This window comes from Agelaius phoeniceus, chromosome 21 (genome assembly GCF_051311805.1).
Source record: "Agelaius phoeniceus isolate bAgePho1 chromosome 21, bAgePho1.hap1, whole genome shotgun sequence".
Taxonomy (NCBI): domain Eukaryota; kingdom Metazoa; phylum Chordata; class Aves; order Passeriformes; family Icteridae; genus Agelaius; species Agelaius phoeniceus.
In genome coordinates, this window is record NC_135285.1 from 2050989 (window position 1) to 2064492 (window position 13504).

The 13504-nt window shown below is 54.4% G+C and overlaps 1 protein-coding gene across 1 annotated transcript in view; it reads left to right on the plus strand.

Moving 5' to 3' along the window:
- Nucleotides 1-2417: 2417 nt before the first annotated feature.
- The window catches only part of ARRDC1 (arrestin domain containing 1), a 38368-nt gene continuing 27281 nt past the window's right edge, over nt 2418-13504 (plus strand). Inside the window, exon 1 of the mRNA XM_054646567.2 lies at nt 2418-2632. Coding sequence (XP_054502542.1) covers nt 2515-2632 — 118 coding nt within the window. The 5' untranslated portion in view covers nt 2418-2514. The remainder of the gene's footprint in view (nt 2633-13504) is intronic.

The following is a 13504-nucleotide window of genomic DNA, read 5'->3' on the forward strand; positions in this document are numbered from 1 at the left end:
GGAGGCAGGAATGTAAATACACATTTTGACTGCAATGAGTAAAATCCTCCTGAATCTGGCATCACTGGAGGAATGATGGGTGCCCTGGCACTGCAGGCATTGAATACATTGAATTATAGAATCACAGCCCGGTTTGGGAACTTAAAGATCATCTCATTCTACCCCCTGCCAGGGGCAGGGACACCTTCCACTATATCCTAGGATGCTCCAAGCCCTGTCCAGCCTGGCCTTGGACACTTCCAGGGATCCAGGAGCAGCTGCAGCTTCTCTGTGCCAGGGCATCACCTCCCTCTAAGTAAAGCTTTTTCTTCCTAACATCCAATCTAACCCTGCTCTCTGTCAGTTTAAACCACTGTCCCTTGTCTTGTCCCTATTTACCCATATAAAAAGTCCCTCTCTTTCCATTTTAAAGCCTCCTTAAGGTACTAGAAGGCTGTAATGGGGTCTCCCTGAAGCCTCCTCTTCTCCATGCTTCAATTATATCCATGCAGATACATTTTACAGGCTGTTCTGCCCAGTGTAGCTGTGATCCAGGGGATGGGTCAGTGCTGTGGCATCGCTGCTGGCCATGACATGACAAGGGACCCTGTGTATGTCAGCACAAACCCTTGCAGTACTGTAGCTGTGCCTGGCTGCTTTTGTTCAGCTCCTGGTGCAGGAATCCTTTTTACTCACGTCGTGACCTTGGGCGAGCAACTTTGCTGTGCTTAAAATTAACTTCTCTGCAAACAAGGCGCATAAATCTCTGTCAGGAGAAGCTGTGGCGTGGCACGAGGGGCTCAGGTTTGGTGAAGGGTTTTTCCACCCTGAGATGTCACATGTGTGGTGTCCCTCTGGGGCAAGGGTGCCAGTGCTGCCCCAGAGATGGGGTGGCTCCAATTGTGCCTCAAATCACAAACCTTTGGCCACTTTCCATGGGGGAAGAGGGTTCAGTAAAATCTGCTGTAGCTCAGGGTGTTTTCACCCGCCCCTCCCTTCTCCTAATTTGTTTGGTTTTGCTGGCAGAGCTAAATAGGGGCTGCGGAGACTGATGAAAGAGGCTACAGGCTCATCTTACAAAACAAAAAGGCTGGAGCAAATTGGCGTGCTTAGCCTGGGAAAACAGAAGCTAAGGGCAGCACAAGGAGAGCGGTGTGCGGACGGATCCCAGGGTACGCCCTGCGGGAGGAGATGAGCTGCAGAGAGCCTTGGCACAAGGCTGCTGTGTGTCTGTAGCCTGTGACTACACGCAGCCTGGAAACGAGAGGTAGCTCTTAAGCACTGAGGAGGGAGGGCCTGGAAAGGCTTCCCAGCAGGAGCCCTGTGTGCCCGGGGCACACCAACTCCTTTGGTGCCCTGTGAGGGGTTTCAGGCTGCCACAGCCACCATAAAGGAGCACAAAGGGTCCCACAGCCCCACGTGCCCAGGCTGGTGTCACTGCAGGGCTGTGGGAGGATGTCTGTCTGTCCAGCCAGGTCCGGGCTGGGTGTGCTCTGCAGATAAACAGCTCCTTTTACACTTATTCATTCTGCCTGTGTACACAGCCTGCTCGCCAGCGGCCGGGAGGTGCCTTTTCCCGGCGTTGCCTTTGGTGTGGGTTTTACAGATGGTTTTTATTCAATCGGGCAGAGATGAGGGGGGAACATGGCAAATGTATGAAGTGTGCTGGTCACTGCTGGCTTCCTGGGACACCCTGACCTTCACCCACTGATCCACAGAGAGTGTGGGGTCATCACTGACTCCTCAGTCCCAGGTTGCTGCCAGGTCCCTTGTATTTGCCTCTTACAGACACTTAAAGCGACTGGGGTTATAAAAACAGGAGCAGGGAGAGGTGACAGCTGGGCCTGGAGAATTACAGGGAGCAAATGAGATTAGAGGGAGCAAGGATCACCGGGAGGCAAGATGGCCCCATGCTGGGCAGTCAGCTCCTTCCCTCAGAGCCTGACCCCACAACCGCTCCTTTCTCTCAGAGCCTGACCCCACAAGTGGTTCCTTCCCTCACAGCCCGACCCCACAAGTGATTTCTTCCCTCACAACCTGCTCCTTCCCTCAAAGCAGTCAGGGATCCACCAGCTTCTCTTTCCCTCACAGCTCAGCCCCACAATCTGCTCCTTCCCTCCCAGCCTGACCCCACAAGCAATCCCTTCCCTCCTAGCCCAGCCCAAGCCCTGAAGCTGCCCTTTCCTCCCTTCCCTTATAGTAATCAGGGATACACCAGCTTTCCCTTACTTCACCGCCTGACCCTATAGCAGTGAGGGATCCATCAGCTACCCCTTCCCTCACAGCCCAGCCCCACAGCCTGCTCCTTTCCCTCAGCCTGGCCGCACAATTGCCCCTTTCCCTCGGCACTCAGGGACCCACCCGCAGCCCCCGGCCCGGCCGCCTCTGCCTCGGGCCCGCCCCGCTCCCTCAGCGCGGCCGGAGCGAGGCGGGGCGGGGCGGGCGCGGGGCGGTCCCGCCCGCCGGGGCAGGCACAGCGCGGGCCGCAGGTACGAGCGGAGCGGAGCGGAGGAGAGCGGCCGGGCCGGCGCGGCCATGGGGAAGGTGCAGCTCTTCGAGATCCGCCTGGGCGACAGCCGCGTCGTCTACAGCCCCGGCGAGCCGCTGGCCGGCACCGTCACCGTGCGGCTCTCGGGCTCGCTGCAGTACCGAGGTGAGCCCGCGGCCTGCCGTGCCCTGCCGTGCCCGCCGCCCGCGGGGCCGTACGGCGGGGCGGATATCCCGGGGAGGGGTTCACGGGCTGCCTTGGCCCGCAGGGCGCCCCGGGGATGGTGCCGGGGAGCGGCCGGGCTCCCTTCCCCGGCTCTGGGGACCGGCGGCTCCGGGGCTGCCCCATCGCTGCTGCCCCCGCTGCCATGCGGTGGCCGGGAGGGGCCGATGGGAGCAACCTGCTGGATTATTTCCTTCTCCGCTTCCTCCTCTTACTTTTTGCTCCTATCCCATAAATAAGAAAACATCCTCCCAACCCCCTTCCCAAAACAGCCCAGCGCGGGGCTGTGCCACAGCAACCTCCGGAGCTGGCGGGTGCCCAGGGTGGCAGCGGGAGGTGGTGGAGGGGCTCGCCCGTCTCGTTCTGCTCTCCCGGAGTCCTGCGGCTTCCCAGGGCTGCCGGCATCGCCCGAACCCCGAGCCTGGTGCCCCTGGGTCGGACGGAGCCCGAATGTGTTAGGGCAGGGGGATGGGAGGAGGTGGGCGATGCCGTGTCCCGGTGGGCAGCAGCCCTGCCTGGGCAGGAGAGGGGAGATGTGCGATGCTGTGTCCTGGCAGGAGCGGCACCCACCCAGGCTCGCAGGCACCGTCCGCAGCGAGCAGCCGTGTTGTAACATCTCGAATGAACTCGGGCATTTGAGTTGCGGCTCTGCTGGTGTGGGAGATGTCCGCGATGTGTACGAGGTGCTGTGAGTGCCAGGGCAGAGAGTGCCCGCTGGGCAGCAGTGGTCTGGAGCAGGACGTGTTGGGCTAGCGGGTTGTTGTTGCTCCACGCGAGGCTCAGACCGTGCTCGTGGCTGGTGCAGTCCGTCAGGGCAGAGCGATGGGGCTGGACTGCGGGGAAATGAGCGGCTGGGCTCGGATCATCCAAACTGGGAGCTTCCTCCCCCGCCTGAGAGAAGTCATTCGCATTTGCAAGTCAGCTTTGTGCTCAGCGCTGTGGAAATGTGAACCAATTTGCTGTTTTCCCTGAGGTCTTGCTTGCTTCTTGTGTGTGCATGCTGCTTCCTTTGTAACAAATTATTGGAGGGGGAAAAAAAGACCAAGTAATGTAAAATGCGAAGTCTCTGTTCAAGAGCTGTCAGCCTGGATGATGGTGCCTATGCTTGCCTGTGCCTTGCTTTTGAGAGCACCTCTCCCAGTTGTCTGCAATAGCTTTTGGAAGCTTCTTGTGGAAAAAAAAGTACCTAGGACAAGTGTAAACTTGTAGCCTGTTTAACTCCTGTCAGAGCAAAACAGTTGCAGATCCAGCATTTATCTTGGTGGAGAGTACTCCCAGATGCACTTCCAGCAAAGATGTTCTTAATGAAATCTGGCTGACTTCCCTCCTCAGCCCATCCCGTTGACTTCCACCCATTCCTGAAGGTGCTTCTTGGGAGGTACAGGAGTTTGGCCTTGCAGGGTTTGGTGTGCTGGCCCCTTGTGCTGCCAGCTGGCCAAAGCCACTTGCTGCTGCCTCTACAACTCCCATTTGGAGAGGACCTGCCAACAGGTTCTGCTCTACACCAGCTCTCCTCTGCTTCCTGGTGGTGTTGTAGAGAAGGAGAAAGGTGTATCTTCGTTCTAGACATTCTTTCTGCTTCCTTATTGCTTTGATTCTGAGAAGCATCAGGGTCTGCTTCTTGCAGGTCCTGAACTCAGGAGGGGTTTTGCTGTGGGATCTAGTGTTTGGGGCTAGTGCAGGGATTTTGGAAAGAGCTGGGGCAGCTGAGCTCTAGGAAAGCTGTCAGGAGCATTCAGCCAAAATCTGAGGTGGGCTCCATGTGGTTAATGCTTCTATTGTGCTTAGGTCACTGAGCAGCTCTTCTAAGCTGTTTCCTGTACAGTGGCTTCATGAGCTGGGGTAGAAACTTTCCATTACTGGTGTCAGAACTCACCCAGTTAAGTCACGTTTGGATGTGAAACCAACTTCTGCCAAGCACAAGGTGACTCTTTGTTGTGTGTTCTCCCTCCAGCTGTTATCTCATGGTCTCTGCCACACTTGATCTCTTGGGCACCCTCTCCTTCTTTCTGGGTGAAGGAAATGTCTGACCCTCAGAGGAAGAGGCTCATGTAGCTGCTCAAACATCCTTTTGGTGTTACAGCAGATGACTATCTGCTGTAAGAGATCTTAAAGGGACTTGTGAGCCCTGTTGAGCTCTCTGGGCTCAGAAAGCCTGACAGGCTCTGGCTTCCTCTGGGCTGTGGGGAGAGCTGGGTGGCATCAACTCATCTTACATTGTATATCCCCACCCCACACCTTCTGTGGCCAACTGTGACTTTCCAGGCTAATAAACTGCTTCTAGGAGTTTAGTCCTCACCCCTGGCAGGTCTGGCCCACAGCTCTATAACTTGGTGCTTTCCATTTCCTGAGCTGGGCGAGCCCGGCGCGGTGACTCCTCGGTGCTGTGCTGTGTGAGATCACAGCCGGAACCAGCCTGCAGGTGACTCCTCACACGGTGACTCCTGGCTCTTGAAAATTGCACCTCCTGAAAGGTGACAGTGCAAACAAACACAGCTCCTTGTACAGGAGAACTCTCGGGTCGTGGGACAGTGTAGCTGGGGACACACCTTTTGGGATCATTCATGTTCCCACTTAGACTGGCGTCAGTGCCAGCCCTGCTGACTGGCAACGAGGGCTCTTCAGGAGCACATCTTCTCCAGCTGACCTTGCAGCAGCATCACAAACACTGACTGCTCCTGGTGAGCCACGTGGACCTTCTGAGGAGTCACACTTCTTCCTGTGCCTGTGCCAGGGTGAAGGACCTGCCCAGAAAACTTCTGTGCCTCAGGGGAGAGCGCTGATGGAAATGGAGAATTCCTGATCATTGTGCCTGGTTTGCTGGGTAAATCATCAAACATGTGTGTACAAAGAATAATTAATCTTACAGGAAGCTTGTGCAGGGACAGCTGGAGATGGAGTTAATTTGTGGGGAAGGAGGAGGGAAGCCAGTTCATTTGGAGCAGGGCAGGCAGTCCTGGTTGCCGGCAGGAGCATGTGGGAACAAAGGCTTGTGCTGCCTGGAGATGCTGGAGCACTTTCCTCTCAACTCTGTGGCTTCCAGGGGCCATATGGATTATTTTGGTCCCGCCTGCCGTTCAGTGAGGCTTCAGCAAGTGTAATGTTAAAATAACAGCCCTCTCTGCCAGGTCACCAAGAGTAAAGAAACCAGCAAGTGCATTCTGGAACAGATTTCAGCACTTTGCTATTCTCCACTCTGTTATTTGACTGTCCAGGTTTATGCAAGGATGAGTTGACTTTAAAATCACTTCCTTGATCTACAGAGCTATAGACAGAAGTACTCATGTTTGTTCATGCTCTAGAAATACAGATACACAATTCCCATTTCCACAGAGTGGAGAGCCCATGAATCATAATTTTCTTCTCTGATCTTAAATATAGTAAATATTCTCACTTCTCATATGGAGAACAGAGAAAGCTGGTGGTGAAGGGGGATGAAGAGCAGGGCTCTGAAATCTTGGGTCAGGTGTCCAATCTAAAAGGTAACTTTTGTTCCCTAGAAGGGCAGTAGGGAGAAATTTGGGTTTGGTGGTTCTAACGTGTGTGTAACCTGTGCCCTTCCTGAGGGGAAGGGATGACACCAAAGGGCTTTGTTGGCCACAGTTCTCCTACCACTTGACCTCTGGTACAGTGGAAAACATTATTCCTGCAGGAAGGCTGTGGCTTGGGAAAGTGCTAGGGAAAAGGTGGATTCAGTCCCTGCATAGTGGTCTGGCTCTCTCCTGAGTCAGAAGTTTGTCTGTAAAGGAGGATTGGAAATTCCTGTGTGGGCAGCATGGGTCACCTGCTCACCATGGGGGCAGCAGGGACCTCAGGGCTGGTCCTGCTTTGGGGGGCAGTGTGGGGACAGCTGAGCTAGGCCTGGGAGGGCACTGTCCCTGCTGCTCCTGGCAATGTCCCACGAGGTCCTTGAACTGCCTGGTATCCACCAGCAGTGGTGGGTGCCAGGATGAGGCCAGGCTCAGGAATGCTCAGGGATGGCTCTGCAGCATCTCTCCCTCAGGCTGGATGGCTCCTGCTGGAGAGGAGCTGGATTAACTTTCTTTTCTCACTGTGTGAAGCGAGACAGCAGGGAGCTGTGTGGCCAAGTCTGTCTGAGGCTGGGGAACAAAAGAGGGATTTTTGCTCTCCTGGCTGGCTTGCTGTAGAGCTCCAACTCCTCTGGAGTCAATAACTGATCACGAGATGGGTTTGTGTCTCTGTCGCTGCAGTGAGCCGCTCCCCCGCCCGCGCTCCGCGTGTGCTCAGCTGAAAAACTGCTCGCTGCTTTCCTTGGCGAGGAGATGTGCCACGGCCTCCCATCCCTTGTTGAACAAAATGGGAGGACAAGGGCAGTGGAGTTCTGTCTGTCTGATTTGCTTCCAAGTGTGACAAACGGGGTGTGAGTGCTTATCCCTTCCCTGGAGCGGCACAGAGCTGTCAGAGATGCAGCTTGTCTTTCTGGGCTGGAGTCAGGTAGGTGGCAGGGAGGCTCCCTGGCTGGGAGGAAGGAGCCTGTGGGTTTCCATGCCTCTCATCCCAAGGCAGCTCCCTGTCCCTGGCTGTGCTGGGAGAGGAGGAGCAGCCAGGGAGTGCATGGATGGGCGTGCTCCACTCGGAGCGTGTTGTGGAATACTTTGTGCTCTAAGTCATCCCCAGGGAAGAAGTAGGTGTGTAGAAGACACAGAGCTGTCACTTGGCTTGGTGAAATCTTGCTAGAGGCTCTCATGGCCAGTAAGAGGAGGATGGACGTGTGGATCATCCTCTGCTATCCAGAGAGGGGTACTCAGGCCCTTCCAAGAGATGAAGGGAATGGGATGGTTGGGTTGTGCTGCAGAGCTGCTGCAGACCTGACCTGTGCCAGAGCATAGAGAAAGGTGCTCTGCAGGCATTGGGGAAGGTCTTTTCCTTCTCCTGCTCAGGGCAGCTCCTCCTGAAATGGCCTGGCAAACATGTCAGGGGCTGGGCTTTGGTTTGGTGCCTCTTTTCTTGAGGGCTGATTGCTGAGATAGCCAACGTACAGCCTTTAGGCTACTGCTGTGACCTCTGGAGTCTGGCAACAGGAATTGCTGTGGAAGTTAATTGCCTCTTTGTGCTGCTCTTAAAATCTGTCACTCTTCAAATCTCTCGTGCAGAAATGCAAAGTGCTTAGGAGTGGAGAAAATGAGCAAAGGACCAGACTGTTGCCAGTCAGCATGGTTTTGCCTTGTGCACAGTTGTGCCTGCATGTGCTCAGAGTCCCTGGGCTGTGCTCAGGATCCAAAACAGAGGTGAAATGGATCCATACCACAAAGGTGTTCAGGCTTCTGTCAGCTTGTGATGGCTTTTAAACAGCAAATCCCCATTCCCCACTCTCTCTATGGCAGATTAAAAGTAAGTGATGGGGTGCACAAGTCAGCTGGGAGTGAGGTGTTTTGCTGTCCCTAGGTCTGTGGGTAGAGGCCTTTCACCCCAGCGTGGGCACCCATGGCTGGGTGCTGCTCTGTGCAGAGGGGTGGCCAGTGCCATGGGTTTGAGTTGTATGGCTTGAGTAAATTCTCACAGGTGTGTTGGGAACTTGAGATGCTGCATGATGGCAGTGGAGAGGATATGGGGAGTCCTAAGGTAAATCTTGAGCTGCTTTTGACTCCCTTGACAAGAAGAGGGTGGCAAGCTAGTGCCAACCTGGAGTTATTTAGAGGTCTGGTTTAAAAACACCCTGATCTCTGAGCACCTTAAACTTCATTAAAAACCAGAGTTTGTCAGATATCTGTAGCAAAATCTGTTTCCAAGAAGCATGAATCATTTCTGGAGCACTTATGTTTATGACTTCCACTCCTTTGTTCTTGTTGACAGCACTCTGCTCTCTGACAGTCGTTCTGGCTCAGGCAGCTCAGACCAGAGGTAACAATGCTGCAGCAATTCACTGTTCATCCCTCCCCAAAACACCCTCCTGAATCCCAAATATTCCCTGCAATAAGAGTGGGATAAAACCGGCTTGGAAGGTAACAACTCTAGGGAGGAATGCTCAGTGTATGGGTAGAAATTGGAGCCTCCTCAATGGGGGTTATTAGCAGGGGTCTGAATGTCAGGGCCAGAGGTGCAGCTCAGGTCCCAGATGTTCCTTTTCTGTCTGTTTGAATTTCTGAGGAGCCCAGCCTGACCATGAGGACTGTCTTACCAACTTGTAGCACTCCCAGCACAGCAAGGATTTGTTATGTATCTGGTGCTCTGGTGATAACAAGAACATAAGTCATCTTTCCAAACTGATGATCTTGCTATAAATAGAGAATCCAGCTGCTTGTGTTGAATGGCATCAAAGAAAATCATAGGAGCAGCTCTTATGCTTAGTGGATTCTGGCTGTTTGCTCTGAAGATGCTGGGGTTGGGAGATTTCTTGACAACTGAGACGTGCAAAAGCAGTGCAGGAGAGCTCAATGGGGAATCTTCAGCAGGGAGCAGGTGAGGCTGGGATCTCTCATCCTGGGCTGGGATCTCTCATCCCATGCTGGGATCTTCAGCAGGGAGCAGATGGGGCTGGGATCTCTCATCCTGTGCTGGGATCTCTCATCCTGTGCTGGGATCTCTCATCGTGGGCTGGGATCTCTCATCCTGGGCTGGGATCTTCAGCAGGGAGCAGGTGAGGCTGGGATCTCTCATCCTGTGCTGGGATCTTCAGCAGGGAGCAGGTGAGGCTGGGATCTCTCATCCTGTGCTGGGATCTTCAGCAGGGAGCAGGTGAGGCTGGGATCTCTCATCCCCTGCTGTGCCTTCCTGCCTCCCCAGCAAGAACCTGCCTGTGCTGGTATCTGGCCAGGATGAGGAGGCACTAAATGCAAGCTTGCTTTGCTGCTTGTAAATAAGGCTCTTCAGGAAAAAGCCCTTGAAACCTCCCCTTCTAGGAGAAGGGGAGCTGGCTCCTGGCTCGTGCCTGGGAGCTGCAGCAGCACTAAATAATGTGGAGGTGTCTCAGCAGTTCTGTGTGCTGAGCAGTGAGTTCAGTGCCTGGAGTGGCAGCAGGACAGACCCTGATGTGGCTCCACGTGGTTGCCTGACTCCTTGCTCCTGCCTCCTCTCCCTGTAAGTGGGCTCCAACCTCTCCCACCAAAACTGCTGTTCCCAGGCTGGCTGAGCAGTCCTGAGTGTGCTGCTTTAGTCCTTCCCCTGCTGTGGAGGCAGGCTCACTCAGGACACTGGGTTGTGCCAATGTGCTCTGTGCTGAGTCCTTGCAGCCCCAGGGGTGTCCAGCCTGTGACAGACCTCCTGCCCACCAGGTGCTGGGCTGACTTTGCACGTGCTCCTCATCTGGGGAGTGGGTGATGGGGAATCTGTGCCCAGGAGCATCCCTTGAGCCCCAGGAGGGGATGGAGAAGTGTCATCTCTCCTGAACCTTACATCTGCAGGGCTGGCTGTTGCTGAGGCCAGGAGAGCTGTGTCTGGCTGTGTCGTGGGTGGCAGTGAGGGGCTCCCAAAATGAGCATCAGCCAACAGGATTTGTAGCCTTACCTCTTAGAGAAGGGTATCTGAGAGTCTCAGAAGAAAATGAGCGTGACTCAGTCCCACAGCAGAGCCTGGCCCACAGGAGCCCTGCTGCTCTGGAATTACAGTAAGCCTGTTAAGCATGAATTTCCAGAAGTCTTTGAAGCATTTATTTAGAAAGAGTCTGAAAAGGGAGTAGGCTCTGGTGAATCAACCTCTTTGTGGTGAGTAGGGAAACCTGATCAGTCGGCTCTTTATCTTCTGCACCCCGCGTGGAGGGAGATGCTCCCACGGCAGGGGCAGAGGGGCTGTCTGGGCACAGAGCTGCCAAACCTGCTCAGGCTGTGGGGAGAGTGGGGCAGGGCTCTGGGGGTCACAGGCAGAGCTGGTTCCCAGGACAGAGGTGTGTTCCCAGCACATCAGAGAGCTCAGCTGCTCCTTTTCCATGGGAATCACAGTTGTTCTGCCAGCAAGGTGGGGAAAGGTGCCAGGCTTTGCACTTGCTTGAAAGAACAGTTGAGTTTGTTAATGAGTTTAAAGGGGCATTTTCTTACACCAGCATCCAGCACATCCCCCCCAGACCTGCAGGGCTCTGTGGTAGGTTGTGATGGAGTTTCTTGCTCAGTTCTTCCTTTTTTTAGACAGCCAAGTCAATTGTACCAGAATATCTTAACTCCTCTGGCCTAAAGTAGTGTTAAGTGCTGGGTGGAAACCTATTTCACTTTGGGCAAGCTATAAAAAAATGACATTCCTCACTTCTGTTTTAGCACTGCTCAGTCTGAGGAAGGGTGGCTGTGGTCCCTGTCTGGCTGAAGTGCTGAGTGCTGGCAGGTCCTGGCATCCATCAGCATTCCTGTGAGCCAGGGTGAGCTGCTGATTCTGTTCCACTTGTCTGCCTGCATGTTGGGCATCTGGGACTTGCATTCCCTTCCCACGGGGCTGCTCTAGGGGCCAAGTGCTGAAGATTAAGATGCTCTGACTGCTTATGTATGTACAGCCTTATTTCACTTTGAAGAGGATAGCTTACTTAAATTCAGGGCTCACAAAATCCAGCTTATTACCTAGGTCCCCTGAGAAAGATGGAGTAAATTAAATCTACATTAAATTTATTAAAATAAATCTGTCTTGTGCAGGGGATCATGAGTAAAACTTTTCTGGGCCCTGCTGAGATTCTATATATGAGGTATTCCTGCAGCTGCAGGCCCTGCCTGGAGCTTGGTGCCATCCCAGTGCATCCCTGAGAGCAGCAGAGGCTGCTTCCTCATGGATGGCATGAACAGAAAGGAGCCTCAAATGCAGTTCTAGCAGGAGGGCAGGCACTGCAGTCTCAAACAGGTCACAGTTTCCCACTCTGAATTTCTGTCCAGAGTAGCAGAAAGGAAAGAAATCTTTTAAGATAAAAGTTGGCTTCACACCCTGGAGCAGTTGAAGCTCTACATGAAATGTTGCCTCCATCTCTCCTCCAGCCTTCTGCTCCTCTGCAACCTCCCTGCTTTTCCCCTCCAGTACTTGGAGGGATGGATGCTGGGAGAGGAGGAGGAGGCTGTGAGTGCTGGCAGCGTGGCTCAGGTGGGTGGCTGGCATGGAGATATTCCTGGGGAGATGTGAGATCTGCCTCTCTGTGCCAAGTAGTTTCTCACTGCTGTTTGATCTGGCTGTTCCCAGCATGTCAGGGTGCCTGTGGCTGCCAGCCTGGCCTGGGAGGAAGAGGATGGTCCCTCAGCATGCTGGGGTGGGGCACAGCTGCTCTCCTTGCAGGAGTACCCAAGGAATGGCATCGCTGACCTCTGCCCTGCGTGTGGCACTGTGTGGAGCAGCTCTGCTGGACTGTGCCACCTGTTTAGGATGGGATGAGAGTCTGGGCTCCCAAAACTGGTCTGACATGTCCAGACTCTGCCCTGCCTGGCTGTTATGGTACAACCACCTCTGCCACTGTGGACTCTCGAGCAGAACAAGCCCACTTCTCCCCTCCTCTTCGCAGTCTGTGTGCCTCAGCACTGGGGTCTACATCAGTCTGAAGCTTAAAAAAAGTCCCAAATTTGTCCTGGTTTTGCAAGAGGCAGTATTGGAGAAAGGATGACCCCAGCATCCCCTTCTGGAGCATGTTTGGGGAGCAGTGAGGAGGTTGTAGCAGCAGCAGCATGGTGGGATTGGGGTGAGGGGCTGCAAGGGGTGAAGCCCCTCAGTCAGGCCCTGATGCAGGTGCTGTGGTGTTCCATGGCTGTTGCTAAGGAGCTGCCTCTGGCACATCCAAGGCACAGCCTCTGTGGCACGTGTTCATCCCCCTGCCACAGCCTGTGTGGCCTTGTTCACTGGTGAGTTTTCCCCCTGCAGCCCGATGTGTGCAGGGCCAGGCTTGTTAAGTGTGTTCAGCTGAGGATTTCATTCCAGATGTTCGAGATGACCCCCTTCCTCTGAGGGCAGCCAGCATGCTGATAAAACACTGTGATGCTATAAATAAACCTGTCTGCTCCACAAGGGAGAAAAACCTTTGGTTTGAGCAGGAGTTTGTTCTAAACACGAGCCCAAGAGTTGGCTTTTTTGTCTCAGGATTTATGTTGACCCTTGGTTTTGGGGAGGAGCTGGAAAATGTAGGTTTCCCTGCTGCTCTCAGCCTGATGGAAGAAAGTGCTTGCAGTGGGGGGAAGGATTGACCTACCTGGGAAAGGACTTAGAAGATTTGTTCTCCTGGTTTTCTGCAGGTCCACACCTGCCCAGCCTCCCTTTGGAGGCTCCTGCACTGCTGGAATGAGGCCATCCTTGTGTGTCCATACTGCTGCCCCTCCTCGTGCTGGGCTGGACTCTGGCTGAAATAATTCATGCATAGCTGAAATAATGACTGTGGGTCATATTGCCCCTGTGGCAGAGCTGTCACGTCCCTGGGGCTGCTACAGGTGGAGTTTTCCAGGCTGTCTTGGGGAGCTGCCTCAGCCTTCCTACAGTGTGAGGTTCTTTTGGAGGGTCTGGGCTTCCTGCAGGTTGGGTGGGACAGTGGACACATACAGACAGCCCTGTGGCCACAGCCAGGGCACCAGGCACTGCTGGCTCTTGGGATCACATTTGCTGAGCTTGGATTTGCAGGGCTGGCTCTGGTGCCCTGGAAATGAGCACACTGAAAGGTCAGGGAGGGAGGGACTGTCCCTTGCATTGCTGTGAGGGGTTTGGCTGGCCCAGCCCCTGGTAGGTGCAGAGGGCAAGTGCCAGCCTGGGGAAGGAATGGCTGAACAGCAGAGGTTGCTCTTGCTCCTGGGGGCTAAATGATGCTCGAGTTTGTGCCTCTGCAGAGGGGCTGCAGCTGGGCTCGTGTGTGGCAGGAGCATTAGCACAGGGACAGAGAGGGGTCAGACACAGCAACCACTCAGAATTTCACTGGGAGCC